General features: G+C 38.4%; 1 protein-coding gene across 3 annotated transcripts in view; it reads left to right on the forward strand.

The window, feature by feature from the left end:
* NFIA (nuclear factor I A) overlaps positions 1-14736 on the forward strand; it is a 382195-nt gene that overhangs the window by 195431 nt on the left and 172028 nt on the right. For all 3 annotated transcript variants that reach the window (XM_003265156.3, XM_030812923.1, XM_030812924.1), the window contains exon 3: positions 4874-4939. In XM_003265156.3, coding sequence (XP_003265204.1) covers positions 4874-4939 — 66 coding nt within the window. The remainder of the gene's footprint in view (positions 1-4873; positions 4940-14736) is intronic.

Raw genomic sequence — 14736 nt, forward strand, 5'->3', positions numbered from 1 at the left:
TTACCTAAATTTTGAACATCTTTAAGGGCTACAATTGTAGAGGGTAACCGCTTATTACACTCAGAGTGTAATCACCCTTACTCCTTACTTTCTTTTACCTCAGAAATGTTCCTAACTCTTCATTTATTTGCAGGAAAGTATTCACTCCTGTCTTTGCCTTTTAGTTTTTATACTACAAACAGCTCTAGCTCATGAGAGTGGAATTTTCACTTTATTTCTTTCACTAATATTTTTGGGTTTGGATGCCTTCTGGTTTCTTCATACCATCTTTTAATTTGGGAGATTTAAAACTGGACATAAAATTCTAACAAAGGCTCTTCAGACTGCATCTTTAGCCAAATCATTATGCATGTAGGGTGGCTGAAACTTAGGCTATATTATTTTTTCTAGTGGAACCAGAATTTGTGCTTTTATGGTCCATAGACTTTGGTTGCTATCCTGTTGACGGACCAGGAATGATGTTGGTTTGTTTTAGGGTGGGAAGGGTTCCTCACCAGTGTGTCTGCTTTTCCTTTATCAAGCAATTCACAACAGCAGTTGTGAGGATTTTGAGGCAGTCTACAGACACCAGAATATGGTGGGTTTCTCTAATCTTTGTAATTTTTAAATGTGTGAAATATTCCGCCATCATTCATCGTTTTAACCTGTATACATTTCTGGAGGCCCTCCTATGTGTCAGATACGGCTTCAGCTCAGCCTCTGTGCTGCGTGGGCCAGTGGATCATAGGAGGTGATTGTCTGCAATTTCTAAACACTGTGTAAGATTTCCAAATCACTCACAAACCAGAGGAATATGCCTTATATTCCCTTGCCAGGTCTCAAGAAGCAAGGCATCAAGCAGAGATAAAGGACTTTTGCCCTCCTTTCTCATCTTAGAAGTCCCACTCCCCTTTCAGGTGTAAGCTTAGCGTATTTTTCAGTCACTGACAGTGGTTCAGTATTAGAAAGCTGAACAACAATTGAAATTTCATCTCTTCAGTTCAGCAGTTATTGAACTCCTTGGCTGGGCCAGGCACCCTGTGGAAAGTACTGGCGATAAGAGAAGAGTAGGAAGGAACTCCTTTCTTTAGAAGCTGACATTCTCAGATGGTTTAAACTCACCTTACTACAGCATATTAATCACACTGTAAGAGATACATTTGCAATGAAAGAGGGACTGAAGAGGACAAAGTGTTTAATTCTAGGTGAAAGGGAAGATGTAGCAATATTCTATCTTTGTTTCTTGCCTAAAGAACATAAAATACATGGAAGGGATATTTATATTTTTGCCTCCTTCATTTTACCATACTAACATGTTTTTGTCATTCCTCACCTTCCCCAAAGGAATACTGAAGTTTCATTCTGAGGGGGAATAGACCTGAGGTTTGAGGAGCCGAATATGTTTACATGTAGCAAATCCAGTACAAGGTTTCCGTTCTTGCATTGTACAAGCGTTTGGAAGCAGAGACTAATATGTAGGCATTAGGATTTATTTTATTCCTTTCCCTAGTGACTACGTTGACAGTGAACTATCTTTGTCTGAGTACTGCAGCAATATAGCTATAGGCGCCATAAAACTGCATAGATGGATGGCTACCAGTTCAATTAAGAGTTCTTAACCTAGCCTCCCATATGCAAACCCTGTCTATTTTAGGTTTAAATTTCTGCTCATAAATTTTTTAAAAACCCAAAGAAACATTGCTTTTCAAGGTTAGGTTGAAGTCTATGTTTCCTTAAACAGAAAGCAAATCCCTAGATAGGGAAAAAAAAATGGATAACCCTAATGCATTTCCAACCCCATCCTTTAAACACAGTGTAAGTAATATTCTCTTCATTGTAATATACAAATCTTCTGGCTTTCAACCAGTAAGCCAGAGAAACTCACTGGTATGGGAGACTCAGATATAAGAAGAACATCCAGTTCTATGCAGTTAGGTTTGTTTTCTGAGGTTCCTAATTATTTAAGGTGGTAGAAATCAATCCACCACGTGATATTTGTCCAAAAGAGTAAGACACAAAGTTACCTTGGCTTCTGACAGGTGTCTATGGAGTATATAAAGGAGAAAAGTAAATTAATTGTTAACCTTCTTGATAGTGTTTTAATGCAAATGTTTGAGAAAGAGATCTTTCATTTGTATCAATTATGCATGGGTAGAAATTAATTTGTAATTTTGGTCATCTGGTTGGCTCCACGCTTAACAGCATCAGTGACCTTTTGCAATACCAGAAAGAGTGTCCATGCGTCCTCAGCAGAGGATAGCACTAAGGCTGGGTAGTTTTGCTCCTTCTTGGCCGAAAAAGAAAATGGTATTGAACGGCCGAGGGTAGAAAATAATTATTGAAGTTTTGAGATCATATGCATTTTCTTGTAGATCTTTGGCTTTGCCTGCCCCTTAGCAGGATGGTGCATTTTAGTATGCAGTCCTCGGATGGATAGCAGTGTCTCCAGCTTTTGAATAAAACTAGAAAAATTAAATTCCGTTTTCAGTTTGGCTAGATGCCTTCTCCAGTGTTTGTATCTGAGCTTTCACGAGAATGCGGCGGCCCCTTGCAGACCAGCTCTGAGCATTTTCTTGCCACTCACTCCTTTGCTGTTGGTTTGCTTATTTTTCTGTGGCTTAGAATTTTAAACTTTCTTTGAACATACCTAATATTCATCTTTTATTGTTGTTCATGTTTTCTATTATTATGCTATGTATCTGTAAAGATAGGTGACAAACCAAATATAAACAAAAAGTGAAAAGAAGAAAGAAGTCCACTTTCAGATTATATAAAAAAAATTTAGGGTCTTTCCTGATCCCTTTTTGCTTTAATATTCATGGATAAATATCGGAAAAGTAATTGGCTATTGTGTATCTAATAATTGAGATAAAACTATTTTCCATTTATTCATAGAGAAGTGATTAATTATAAAGATATTACATGTAGAAGTAGCACATGGATAGAGATGTATGTTTGCTGGTATTATTCCAAAGAAAATATTATGTTTGGCAAAATTTTATGTATCTGTTTCGGGACATGATCAAGAATTTTAATTTTCCCTAAAACAAAATTAGATATTTTGCTTTCATTTTAGTTATAGAAATTAATGGTTTAAGATTTTCCAGAACAAAAACAATGGAGGCATGTCTTTCTCCTAAAATATATTGAATTACTACTCAAAATATTTAATGTGTGATTTCTAATGGCAAAATTACAGGCTTGTTTCCTAGAAGAAAAAAAAGGTAGTCATGCTGTATTTTTTAATTGTTTGCGATATATATAATATTAATTTATGTAGTTAAAATTTTAAATATGGGTCAATGTAAATTTGTTTGCATTTCTAATTTTTAGTCCAGGTTTTGTATTTTTGTGGTTTATTCTGAAGGATTTCTTTAAAGGTTTCTGGCGTATAATAATACATTTTGTTTGTGTCTTCTCTGTGGCAATTGTTACAGAACGATAAAAGCTGTCACTTTGCCAGCCTCAAATAAAAATTCACTTTTTAGCATCTTCTGTTATTTAAACCTTTGAATCAACATAGAATTTTTGCTGTAGTCACCAGGTTAAGATTATCTGAAAATTTTTAAATAGATATTTTTTGCTATAGCACTTTCTTATAATTAAAATCTTCGTTTGCTTAAAAGCAGGGAGTCTTTTAAAGTAATAAATTAGCATTTCTAGACCTAAGGTCACTAGTAGTGCCACTTCTTTCTGCAGCATCTCCAGGAAAGAGAAGGGTGATGCTATAACTTGGTTGCTATAGAAGTAATATTTTCTGATTAATCACAGTTAAGTGTCATGACCTTTTGACCTTACATTAAACTTGCAGAAATATTAAATTTCAGGCAGCTAATTCTAAACCCGTGAAGTCAAGTTGAAGTTAGGATGCAAGCTCTCCACAGATACAGAGGTTTTGTTGAAAAAAATTTTTTTGTTTGCTTTTGAACAGTGTTGTAAACGACTTCAAGTCTCAGAAAACGCTTTATTTTTATATCAAAATTTTTCCCCTTAAAACATTTTGCCTGTTTTTTCTCTCTTCTCCCCAAAAACTGTACCAGGAATATGCTCGTTTCTAATTTTGTGAAATTCTTTTGATCTAAGTTAATTTTATCTAATTTAAAAATTAAGTTACTTTGATTTTCAATTATTTCATTTAGAAATTAAGTTAATCAAATTCCTTTTTTAGTTTGAAAATATGATTATATTTTTAAATTAAAAAATGTTTAATTCTATAGAGGTGTACAAAAATCTGTTTTTGCAAACAAGTCCTTTTAGGATCTCCCAAATGCATCAGTACAAGAAAAAAATAATTCTTATAAAGTGGGGAAACTTGTACCTGCAGAAAGACTTCTTTGAGTTATGCAGTTATTTCAAGAAAATGTGATGGAATATTAGGACTCTAGTATTTAATGGTGTTAGTCTGCGTAGTCTGTTGCTGGAATGCAGAGCTAAATATCAACAGAACTTGTTACTGTTGTTTGGGCTGCTTTTATATACCAGCTTCAAAATATGTTTTGACACTTTATTATGTTCTGAATCAAGCTTCAGATGTGTGTAATGAAGGATGAAGTCTTTATCAGACTCGAGTGTATAAATAGTGGAGAAGAACAGTTTGGAAATGGTCTCTCTAAGAGAATGGTTGCTGAAGAGCTTCAAGTTGTGATCTGGCAAAAGCCAACGCCACTGTAGGTGGTCAGCAAACCGGAGCGTCCTCTCTAAAGGCACAGGCTGCTGCTGCATTTCCCTCTCTTTCTTTTCTCTTTCCATCTTTTCTTTTTTTCATGTCTCATGTCATTTCTGTAACGTTCCCATTCTTAGTTTATAGGTTGAACCTTTTGAGAAAGTCTGGCACCTCTGATCCACTTTCCCTTGCAGACCCTGTAATTTTTGGCTGTATTTTTATGTTTTTCAGATTCAAGTCAATCTGAAAGTCCCAGCCAGCCAAGTGACGCTGACATTAAGGACCAGCCAGAAAATGGTAAGTTTAGCTTGGGACTCTAGCTGCTGCTTTCAGAGTCCACAGCAGCCAGCAGGCCGACTAAGTGTGAGGATTTGGGGGCCTACCCTAGAAGTAGCCCACAGTAGGAACAACTCCAAAGACTCGGAAAAACTCAAGTAGATTACTTTTAATAGGGCAACTTCTTGTTCTCGGGATGACCCCAGCAGCCTTAGGACCCCCTGGCCCTAAACACTATTAGGGTGCCCATGAGAACCTGAATTCCCAAGAAAGTTGATTACCCAATTAAACTATGAGAAGTGGGGTTAATTTACCAAATCAGATTTTTTTTAATAGCATTAAGTGAGGAGTCATGGCTTTTTCATTTCATTTTAGTTCTTTAATGTGGCAAATGCTCCATGATCATCTTCACTGGTGATTTAAGATCATTCATTCACAAGCAGTTTTAAGCCTTTTGGGAGCTCAACACTTTGCCAGTTCCTTTAAGAAAGAAAAAAATCTATGCTTTGAAGGATTTTTCTACCTTAAATTGTCTAAAATAAAATAGTGAGGATACAGGACAGCATTAAATTCCACTGCTGCATAAATATCTAAATTTTCTGTTGCAGATGCTTTATTAAAATAGAACATACATTATATATGAATATCATAGTGTCTGGTAAAATTTGAATTTGTGGCAGGCACTACAAGTATGAAAAACACTGTCATGGGTTGGAATTTTATATTGAATAAAACTGTCAGTTTCAATAAAAACAGAGACTTCAGTGAACTAGCAGTACCTTTCATATACCAATGTGTTAGATACTTTCACAGATATCATCTCATAAAATTCCAAAATGTTCTTCTTTGCTGATAGCACTGAGGACTCTGGTGGAATGCTTTACCTTGAAGGGCCTGTGGGGAGAATATGCCATTGTGATTAAAAGCTCAGGCTGTGGGCTGGGCGTGGTGGCTTACACCAGTAATCCCAGCACTTTGGGAGGCTGAGGCTGGCAGATCACAAGGTCAGGAGTTCAAGACCAGCCTCACCAACATGGTGAAACCATGTCTCTACTAAAAATAGAAAAATTAACCAGTCTTAGTGGCATGTGCCTGTAATCCCAGCTACTTGGGAGGCTTAGGCAGGAGAATTGCTTGAACCTGGGAGGCGGAGGTTGCAGTGAGCCCATTTGCACCACTGCACTCCAGCTCTGGGCAACAGAGCAGAACTCCATCTCGGGGGAGGCGGGGCGGCGGAAGCTCAGGCTGTGACCTGCATTCAAATTCTGCCTCTACTATTTCTTACCTGAGTGATACTGAATAGGTTATTTAACCTCTCAGAGTATTGATTTATTCCTCTAAAACAGGGTAATAATATTACCTGTTTGTTGAAGAGTAATAAGATAATATGTGTAATGTGCTTATCAGTATCTTTCATAGAGTTTATGCTTTAAAAATGTCAGCTGTGGTTCATTATGACTTTTATGATTTTTCTTGTCAATATAATTCTATCATACTTTGTTTTTCACCCACTTTGAATGGCCCCATTGCTTGAGTCTCTTCCTTTTGTTGTTCTGCACATTGTTCCATGTTGATCTCCATCCAATCTTTTGGAAAAGATAGGCAAATGGAATTATGTTGGTACTGTGGGGTGAAGGATCAAGTTTACCACATTAGCTATCCTATCACTAATTTTTCAGAATATGTTTCATTTCCTACCCATGAAAAATTTGATTACATTGCTGGATTCTAGCATTAAATATGGACTGCCTGGCAATTCCTCTCCTCATCCTGGTATTTTGGTGATATTTTCTTTATCAAAGTTGTCTTTTTAAAGCAGGCAGTTAAAAAAAAAAAAAGAGAACTCTGGAGGTTTGTTTTTAGTGTCATATACAGCTACATCTTATTTTTTGTTGACATTTTAAAGAGTGGTATTTATAGACTAGTTTCGTTCTTTATTTTCCACTTGACTTGTAGGTGATGCCTTCAAAGTTTCACTTTTTTCTACGTATTGTATTTGTGCATAATCTCCCTAAAGATGTCTCCAGAGGTATAATTTTATTTTCATCTTCAAAAATGTGTGGACTGTACGGGTGTGTAGTTCGCGTATTTAGGTCTGGCCGCCCCTCTAGCAGGCCTGCGATTCATCTGTCTTCATAAAATGGCCAACAAGCTGTTCACATGCAAATATAAATTGAGAGCATGAGAGGCCTGGCATGCCTTTCTGGAGCTGCCTGCAATCCCAATATTGTGTGTTTCCCATTCCAGAAAGCAACCAGGATTGAGCCTGGATTTTTTGGCCAAAGGCAGAGAGATACTAGCCAAGTTCACTTTTAACCTCAGATCACTTGATGCTACCTCAAGGATTTACGCTGTCATTTTTGGGAAATCATGTGAGTTCAAAGAAAGAAAGAATTAATATCTAGGAGATAAAGTAATAAATTCCTATCTTTCAGTTTTCTATTTGTTTCAAAGAAAAAGTAGTAGAAGCTGGCTTATCTTAGCCCCAGTTGAAGAATTATCAGCCTACTCAGTTTTCTGCCTCTTGTCAATCTCAGATGAAGTTAGTGGAGGAAAAATGATTTTTCTCTCTTCCTTAAAGACACATAATCCCAAAAGGAATAAATGAAGATTCAGGGCTTGGTATGTACATGCATTAGATAAGGTTCTACTCTCTGGTGTTGCATTGATCAAGAGAATGTTTCCTCTTTTTCGTTACCTCAGGATATGAAGATGAATTCCTGAGAGGTTTTTGTGTGTTTAGTTTTTGTTTTGAAAGAGGGAACTCTCATAGGTGTATCAACGAAGCTCTAAGAAATTTTGGAATCTTGCTGATTGAAGAAGTAACAGACTTGATTCTTCAAATAAAATGGGAACTCATTACTTCATGTATATGTATGTGTGTGTGTGTGTATATATATGTATGTTTGTATATATGCGAAAAAATAATATTCTTTTTATCCTAGCTCTTAAGAAAGGTAATGGGAAACAAATGGTATTTCCCTAGTAAACCATGGAGAATGAATAGACAAATGGTAACACGCTGTTTCATCCCAAACCGTAAACTGGGCCATGTAACTTTACGTAAAGTGGATGCAGCTGTTTCTTCCCTGTCCAACTAGTCTGTTTTTTCTGTGGAATTTTTGCTTTCTTTTCTTGTACTCCCTTAAGACTCAACTGTAAAAGAAAACAAATCTTTGTCCAATTAGAGCATTTGATGGGAATTTTGAAGGAATTATCTGAAGCCCAGAGATAAAATATCAGAATCTCTGAAACTCAAAATTGGTATAATATAATGGGTAAAAACTCTGCCTCTGGAGTCAGAAAGACCTGAGTTCAAATTAAATAATAGGTGAGTGACTGAGTAAGGTACACCCCAATCTCAGCTTTCTTACCAGTAAAACAGAAATACTAAAAGGAGGCCAGGTGCAGTGGCTCATGCCTATAATCCCAGCACTTTGGGAGGCCGAGGTGAGTCGATCACTTGAGGTCAGGAGTTCGAAACCAGCCTGGCCAACGTGGTGCCCGTCTCTACTAAAAATACAAAAATTAGCCAGACATAGTGGCACATGCCTGTCATCCCACTCCTCAGGAGGCTGAGGCAGGAGACTATCTTGAATCCAGGCAGCAGAGGTTGCAGTGAGCCAAGATGGCGCCACTTCATCCAGCCTGGGTGACAGAGCAAGACTCCATCTCAGAAAAAAAAAAAAAAAAAAAGAAATAAAATACTGAAAGGACGTATCTCGTGAGTGTTAAACTGAGAATATGCATACAAAATAGCATTCTGCCTGGTTCACAGTAAGGACTCAAAGGAAGGTTACTATTACTACCTTCCAGTTAAAGCTTGTCATATTTACAACGAGTATGTATATTCAAGAGGTCCAAAGCTGGGAGCCTTGGAGTGGAAGGGTATGGCGTCAGAAATATATCAAGACTTTTTGAGACATCTTTAGTGGGTACTTACCCTGCTCTGAAATGCCAGACATAGGTTTCCCAAATCCCCACAATGCCCATGGTGCCACATCTGGTTTCCCGTTTGGTTTTATCCTCACAATCTGTTCATCTCCCATGAGTTTGAGAACCAGGGAATTGCAAAAAGGATTCAGAGTTGCTGGAACCTTCAGAATGAGTGCTCAAGAAGGTGATTCTGGAAAGAAGAGACTCCTCCTAGATGTCTTTAATTTTAGCTGAGTTTTTCCTTGGCACAAACCAAATAGAATCTGGCTTATTAAAAACTATAAGCTGATTAAGGGTAGGATTTATGATAAATTCCTTTAAAAAAAAATCCTGCACAGCCCGTAGATCTGTGCCTTGAACTTAGTGGGTACCTATACTTATTTGCTTAATGAATAAAATTAATAAGTAGATGAATATATTGTCATTACTCCCAAATATTTTTGGACTATCTATTCACTCTTGATTTACCTAGAGATTTTAAGAAAAAAAAAAAAATGCTCTGGAGAAGCTGTAAACCTAATTTAGGTGTGGGGGAAGGCTGTACTCAGACGCATGGACAGAGATTAATAGATGTGACTAGTAGGTCTAGGAAGCCAAAGCTGGGGGCTAGGTACTAATGGGAATAGGACATCAAGTTGTCCCTCTCCCCTTCCTGCCCACCCCCACCCCCACTTCAATGAGCAGGTGTGGTCAGATGTTTGAAATATCACCATTTCAGTTTATGCATGATGCTCGATTACCATAGGGAATGCAGTTCAGACAAAGTTCCCAGCTCTGATTGGTATCATTTAATCCTTTGGTATATCACTGAATCTGGCTTTTCCAGAGCTCCTGAAGGTTTTAAGCCTTGTTTGTTGGACTTTGACTTAGAACATCTATTTAAACAACTTTTGTGAACTCCCATGACATACTTTGGTTACTTTAAACATATTTATGGGACAGAGCATTTGAAATGCCTGCCTGATATTTACAGGGCCTGTGAACTGTCCTCCAAAGCTTGCATTCTGTGGTGTATCAGGTCAGTCATTAATGAGGATAAAGCTCATGTGATAGCCTCCTTACTTAATTCAAGGCACACTTCTGTAGGGCTGCACTGAGTCAGTGTCTGAGGCAACACTGAGGCAACAGTGTAGGCCAGCGTTGGCACTCTGAAAACACACCCCCACTGGCTCTCACTGTTATCCGTGAAAGCATCCTTAACTAAAAAAAGAAAATGTGGGGCTCCCTTGCCAGAAAGAAATGCTATCTTCACCTGGTTATTTTTCCCGTCTATTTGCCATTTCTCATCACCTGCACAGACTGCTAGTAGTAACTTTATCATAGTGGTTTTTAAAATGTGTTATTTATAACAAGAAATCAGAATTGGTATTTAGATGATTTCCTTTAGGTTTAATCATGTTTGTTCCTCCTCATTTATCTGGTAGTTGCACATATGTTGGTGGCATCAACCCTCAGATGGGTCTTTGCAATCAGTGGAAGCCCATTAATCATGATGCTTGCCCCAGATTTTGAAAATTTCCAGCTCTACCTGCCAATTTGAAAATTACCCTGGAGTATTGGTTGAATCTAGCATTCATGTTCACCATCTTCATTTATGTCGTTCACATCCTGAATTGTTAAAAGAGGTATCATTGTTAAATGTTGCTAGGTGAACAAGGAATATACTTCTTTTCATCCGCAATTGTTGGTATTTCATGCATTATTATTTAACTCATTGAATTTTTAATGTTTATGAAATTAAGTTTTAATGCAACTGACTTCCTGACTTAAGATTTATATGTAGGGCCGGCCAGAGCGGCTCACGCCTGTAATCCTAGTACTTTGGGAGGCCAAGGCGGGTGGATCAGTTGAGGTCAGGAGTTCAAGACCAGCCTGGCCAACATGGTAAAACCCAGTCTCTACTAAAAATACAAAAAAAAAAATTAACCGGGCGTGACAGCAGACGCTTGTAATCCTAGCTACTCGGGAGGTTGAGGCAGGAGAATCGTATGAACCCAGGAGGCAGAGGTTGCAGTGAGCTGAGATCGCACCACTGCCCTCCATCCTGGGTGACAGAATGAGACTCTATCTCAAAAAAAAAAAAAAAAAAAAAAAAAAAAGATTTATGTGTAGGATTTACTTTGTAATTTGGGGCTGAGAAAAGAAACCTATAAATTTCTTTTTGTCTTTTTGATGAACATTTTTTTATCTGACATTATTCTCTTTAAAAATTGTGGGTCTTCTTGTTTAATGTTTTAAATTGTTTTTACTACCTCCTCACATTTATAGTAGTTATATTACAATATTATATTGCAATATTTATATATAGTGGGAAGGCAAAATAAAACCGATAATTCAAAACTGCAAAAATGGTCACTGCTGGATGGACTGCTTGTTTTAGGAACTGTTTTGATGAATGTATCATTTAGTTGGGTGATTTAAAAAAATTCGAGGCAATGCAACCTTGTAGTTTATGTTTTACTGGGAAAGAAGGAGCATTCTAGCACCATTGACTTGTAAATGCAATTTATCAATATTTCATAATTTGCATGACTTTCTTTTACAATTACTAACAACAGTTCTTCTCTGCAGTGTTCCTTCAAAAAACCCCACAGGGATAGACACAGTAGAGTGACCACTAAAATAGCAGCAATAACAGTTATGATCAATATTCTAAAATATGTAAAGGTCCCAACTCAGGGAAACATTAAAACCTAAATGCCTTCTGGTTTCCAGATCTGTATAATTAAATTCTGACTGATGAATTTTCAGCAATGCAATGGAGCTAGTCTCTCTTCTTTAAGAGACTAGGGAACTAGAATTTGGTTTCATCTGAAATTTCAGTCTGAAACTAGGTGAATTTTGCTTTCTTAAGTATCGTTAGCAGGTGTGACCCATCATTGTTTGCAAAGGCTCCTTAGAAATGCCTCCAGACAAAGGAAATTCCTGAGTCTTTCTCTGTGAAAGATGAGGTGCCATCCTAGGCTGGGGGCTTCCCCAAGTGCATGACGCAGTGGAGGCTGCAGAGCTTAAGCCACGGGATCCAGTGTACTTAAGGCGCCTTTTCAACTGAAAAATGGGGGGTGTGGGGGGAGATTTGTAGCCATTTTAAAGTAGTCTTATCCTCACACATTATGAGTATTTTATTGTCTACACACAGAGAATAACTAGCTGAACAGACTTTAGGTTAGTTGGCTAGTAGCCAAAATAGGAAATGTTTTAGATCCTATTCCCCTGATTTTCAAGTTCTAAAATGGACTGACTGGGTGGTCTGTTTCAGACATCTTCCCCTCCCCACTCCCCCCACCTCCAGCCCTTCACACACAAAGAGTTACACAGGAAAGAAGAAAAAAAAAGGGATTTCTTTCTGGTCCTCAAATTCATTTGTGCCTGTGACTCTTATCCCAGGAGAGACCCAGGAGTGCCCATTGAATGTAACGTTCCAAGTAGAAAAGCATTTTAAAGTGTGTATTTAGAATGTATCTGGAATTATGTAAATATATACATAGATCTAGATTCTAAAAATATGAAAATATGAAGCAATACAATTTATGCAGTATTTGAATTGGGCTCAAAAAGGAAATCAAATGAGGAGCCATCATCAAATCACAGTGCGGTAGAAGGTGCACCTGGCGTTTGGCTACAGCTCCATCTGCCATTGCTCTGTTTTCCCTGTGATCTAAGCCTGGAACTAGTATGACAGGACCCTTTGACAGAGATATCCCTGGAAGGACCACTTCTAATGGCCACTTTTCATACCTCCCCATCAATTAAAAACCAGCGTGGTGAAAGATCAGGGGGGCGAGCTGGGGTCAGGAATTGGGTATGAGCTTTCCTTGCCACAAATAATAGGGTCACTTCTGATTTTAAATTTGAATGTGAATTTGTTGTTTTTAAGCCTGTACATTATTTTTTGGAAGGAATTACCTATTTGTGGATAATATTAGTAAACTGAATGTAATATAAATAATGTATTTGGGGATTTGGAGTCACTAATCCAGATTGATTAGTTGCCTGCTAGAAAAATTCATGTGGCCACAAGGATTTTTGGCACCTTTTCTCCCTGCAGCTTCCTCATTCTTTTTCTCTTCTTCAGGTTTTACTCAGCTCCAGGCAACTCTTTTCCCCCTGGCATTAGCTTGTTGTTAAGGAAATCTACTGGGATATCTCAAATAGGGATGGAGGGGAGGGGGCACTATTTGCTGCAGATTACTCTGCCCCATCTCAGTTGTGAATTTCTATACTTGGTTGATTTTAACCCAAAGGGAACCAGGGAGTCTCATATGGCTTATCCACAGGCATCATATGGTGAATATCCAAAAAGAGGAATGTAAGGATATTGTGGCAAGGCTCAGCAAAATAGGAATAGCTTTCCAACAATCTCTCCACGAAGGAAAGTCAGTGTTTTCTTAGATCTCTGTAGGTGTTTTACAACCAGAGAGTTTCTCAGCAAGTAGCACTTGTAAACTCAGAGATGAACAAGAAGAAGCCAAATCACAGCTTCCGAATAGGTCAAATTAGCAAAAGAGAGTTGCTATTGAAAGCCTGACACTGAGCATCTGTTAAGGGAAAATCAGTTGTCCAAGTCACTTAAAGACTTGTACCTCAGTTTTCTCATAAGTAATTTAACAGATCATTCTTAAGAATTCCTGGATAGGCCAGGCGGGATGGCTCATGCCTGTAATTCCAGCATTTTGGGAGGCCAAGGCGGACGGATCACGAGGTCAGGAGATTGAGACCATCCTGGCTAACACAGTGAAACCCCATCTCTACTGCAAAAAAAAAAAAAAAAAAAAAAGAAACAAAAAAATTAGCCGGGCGTGGTGGCGGGCACCTGTAGTCCCAGCTACTTGGGAGGCTGAGGCAAGAGAATGGCATGAACCTGGGAGGCGTAGCTTACAGTGAGCAGAGATCACGCCACTGCACTCCAGCCTGGGTGACAGAGCAAGACTCTGTCTCAAAAAAAAAAAAAAAAAAAAAAATTGCTGAATATATTTGGACTAGGTATTGGATGTGTTAAGGGAATAAAGAGATAGAGCAGACATCCTGCTCTTGAGAACCTGATAGTCTAGTAAAAGGGAAAAGACACCATTTGTTCATTCATTCATTCAACAGGTATTTATCAAATACACTCTAAGAACCAGGCATGTTCTAGGCATCACACTGAGCAAAACAGAAAATCCTGCTCTTAATTTAGCTTACCTTCTTAGGGAAGGAGACAATCAGCTGATTAATACACATGTCACATGCCAAGTGGCATCAAACATTATAAAAGAAAATAAGGCGGCAACATAAGGGATTAAAGAAGGGAGGACATGGATACTGTCTTATGAAGGGTGGTAGAGGAAGGCCTTTCTGATGTGTTGACATTTGAGTTAAGTCCTAATGAAGTCAAAGAAGTGAATTATGCAGATATTAGGGACTTTTATTCTAAGAAGAGGGAACATTAGATATAACAGCCCTGAGACTGGCCGGGCGCGGTGGCTCACGCCTGTAATCCCAGCACTTTGGAAGGCCGAGGTGGGTGGATCACGAGGTCAGGAGATCGAGACCATCCTGGCTAACACGGTGAAACCCCGTCTCTACTAAAAATACAAAAAATTCTCCGGGCGTGGTGGCGGGCGCCTGTGGTCCCAGCTACTCCGGAGGCTGAGGCAGGAGAATGGCGTGAGCCCGGGAGGCGGAGCTTGCAGCAAGCCAAGATCGCAACACTGCACTCCAGCCTGGGTGACAGAGCGAGACTCCATCTCAAAAAAAAACGAAAACAAAAACAAAAACAAAAAAAAAAACAGCCCTGAGACATGCTGGAAGAACACTAAGGGGGTTGGTGTGGCTTGAAGGATACAAACAAGGGAGAGAATATTTGGAGATGAGTAGCAGGAAGGCAAATCATATCGGATCTT

This window comes from Nomascus leucogenys, chromosome 5, assembly GCF_006542625.1.
Source record: "Nomascus leucogenys isolate Asia chromosome 5, Asia_NLE_v1, whole genome shotgun sequence".
Taxonomy (NCBI): Eukaryota; Metazoa; Chordata; class Mammalia; order Primates; family Hylobatidae; genus Nomascus; species Nomascus leucogenys.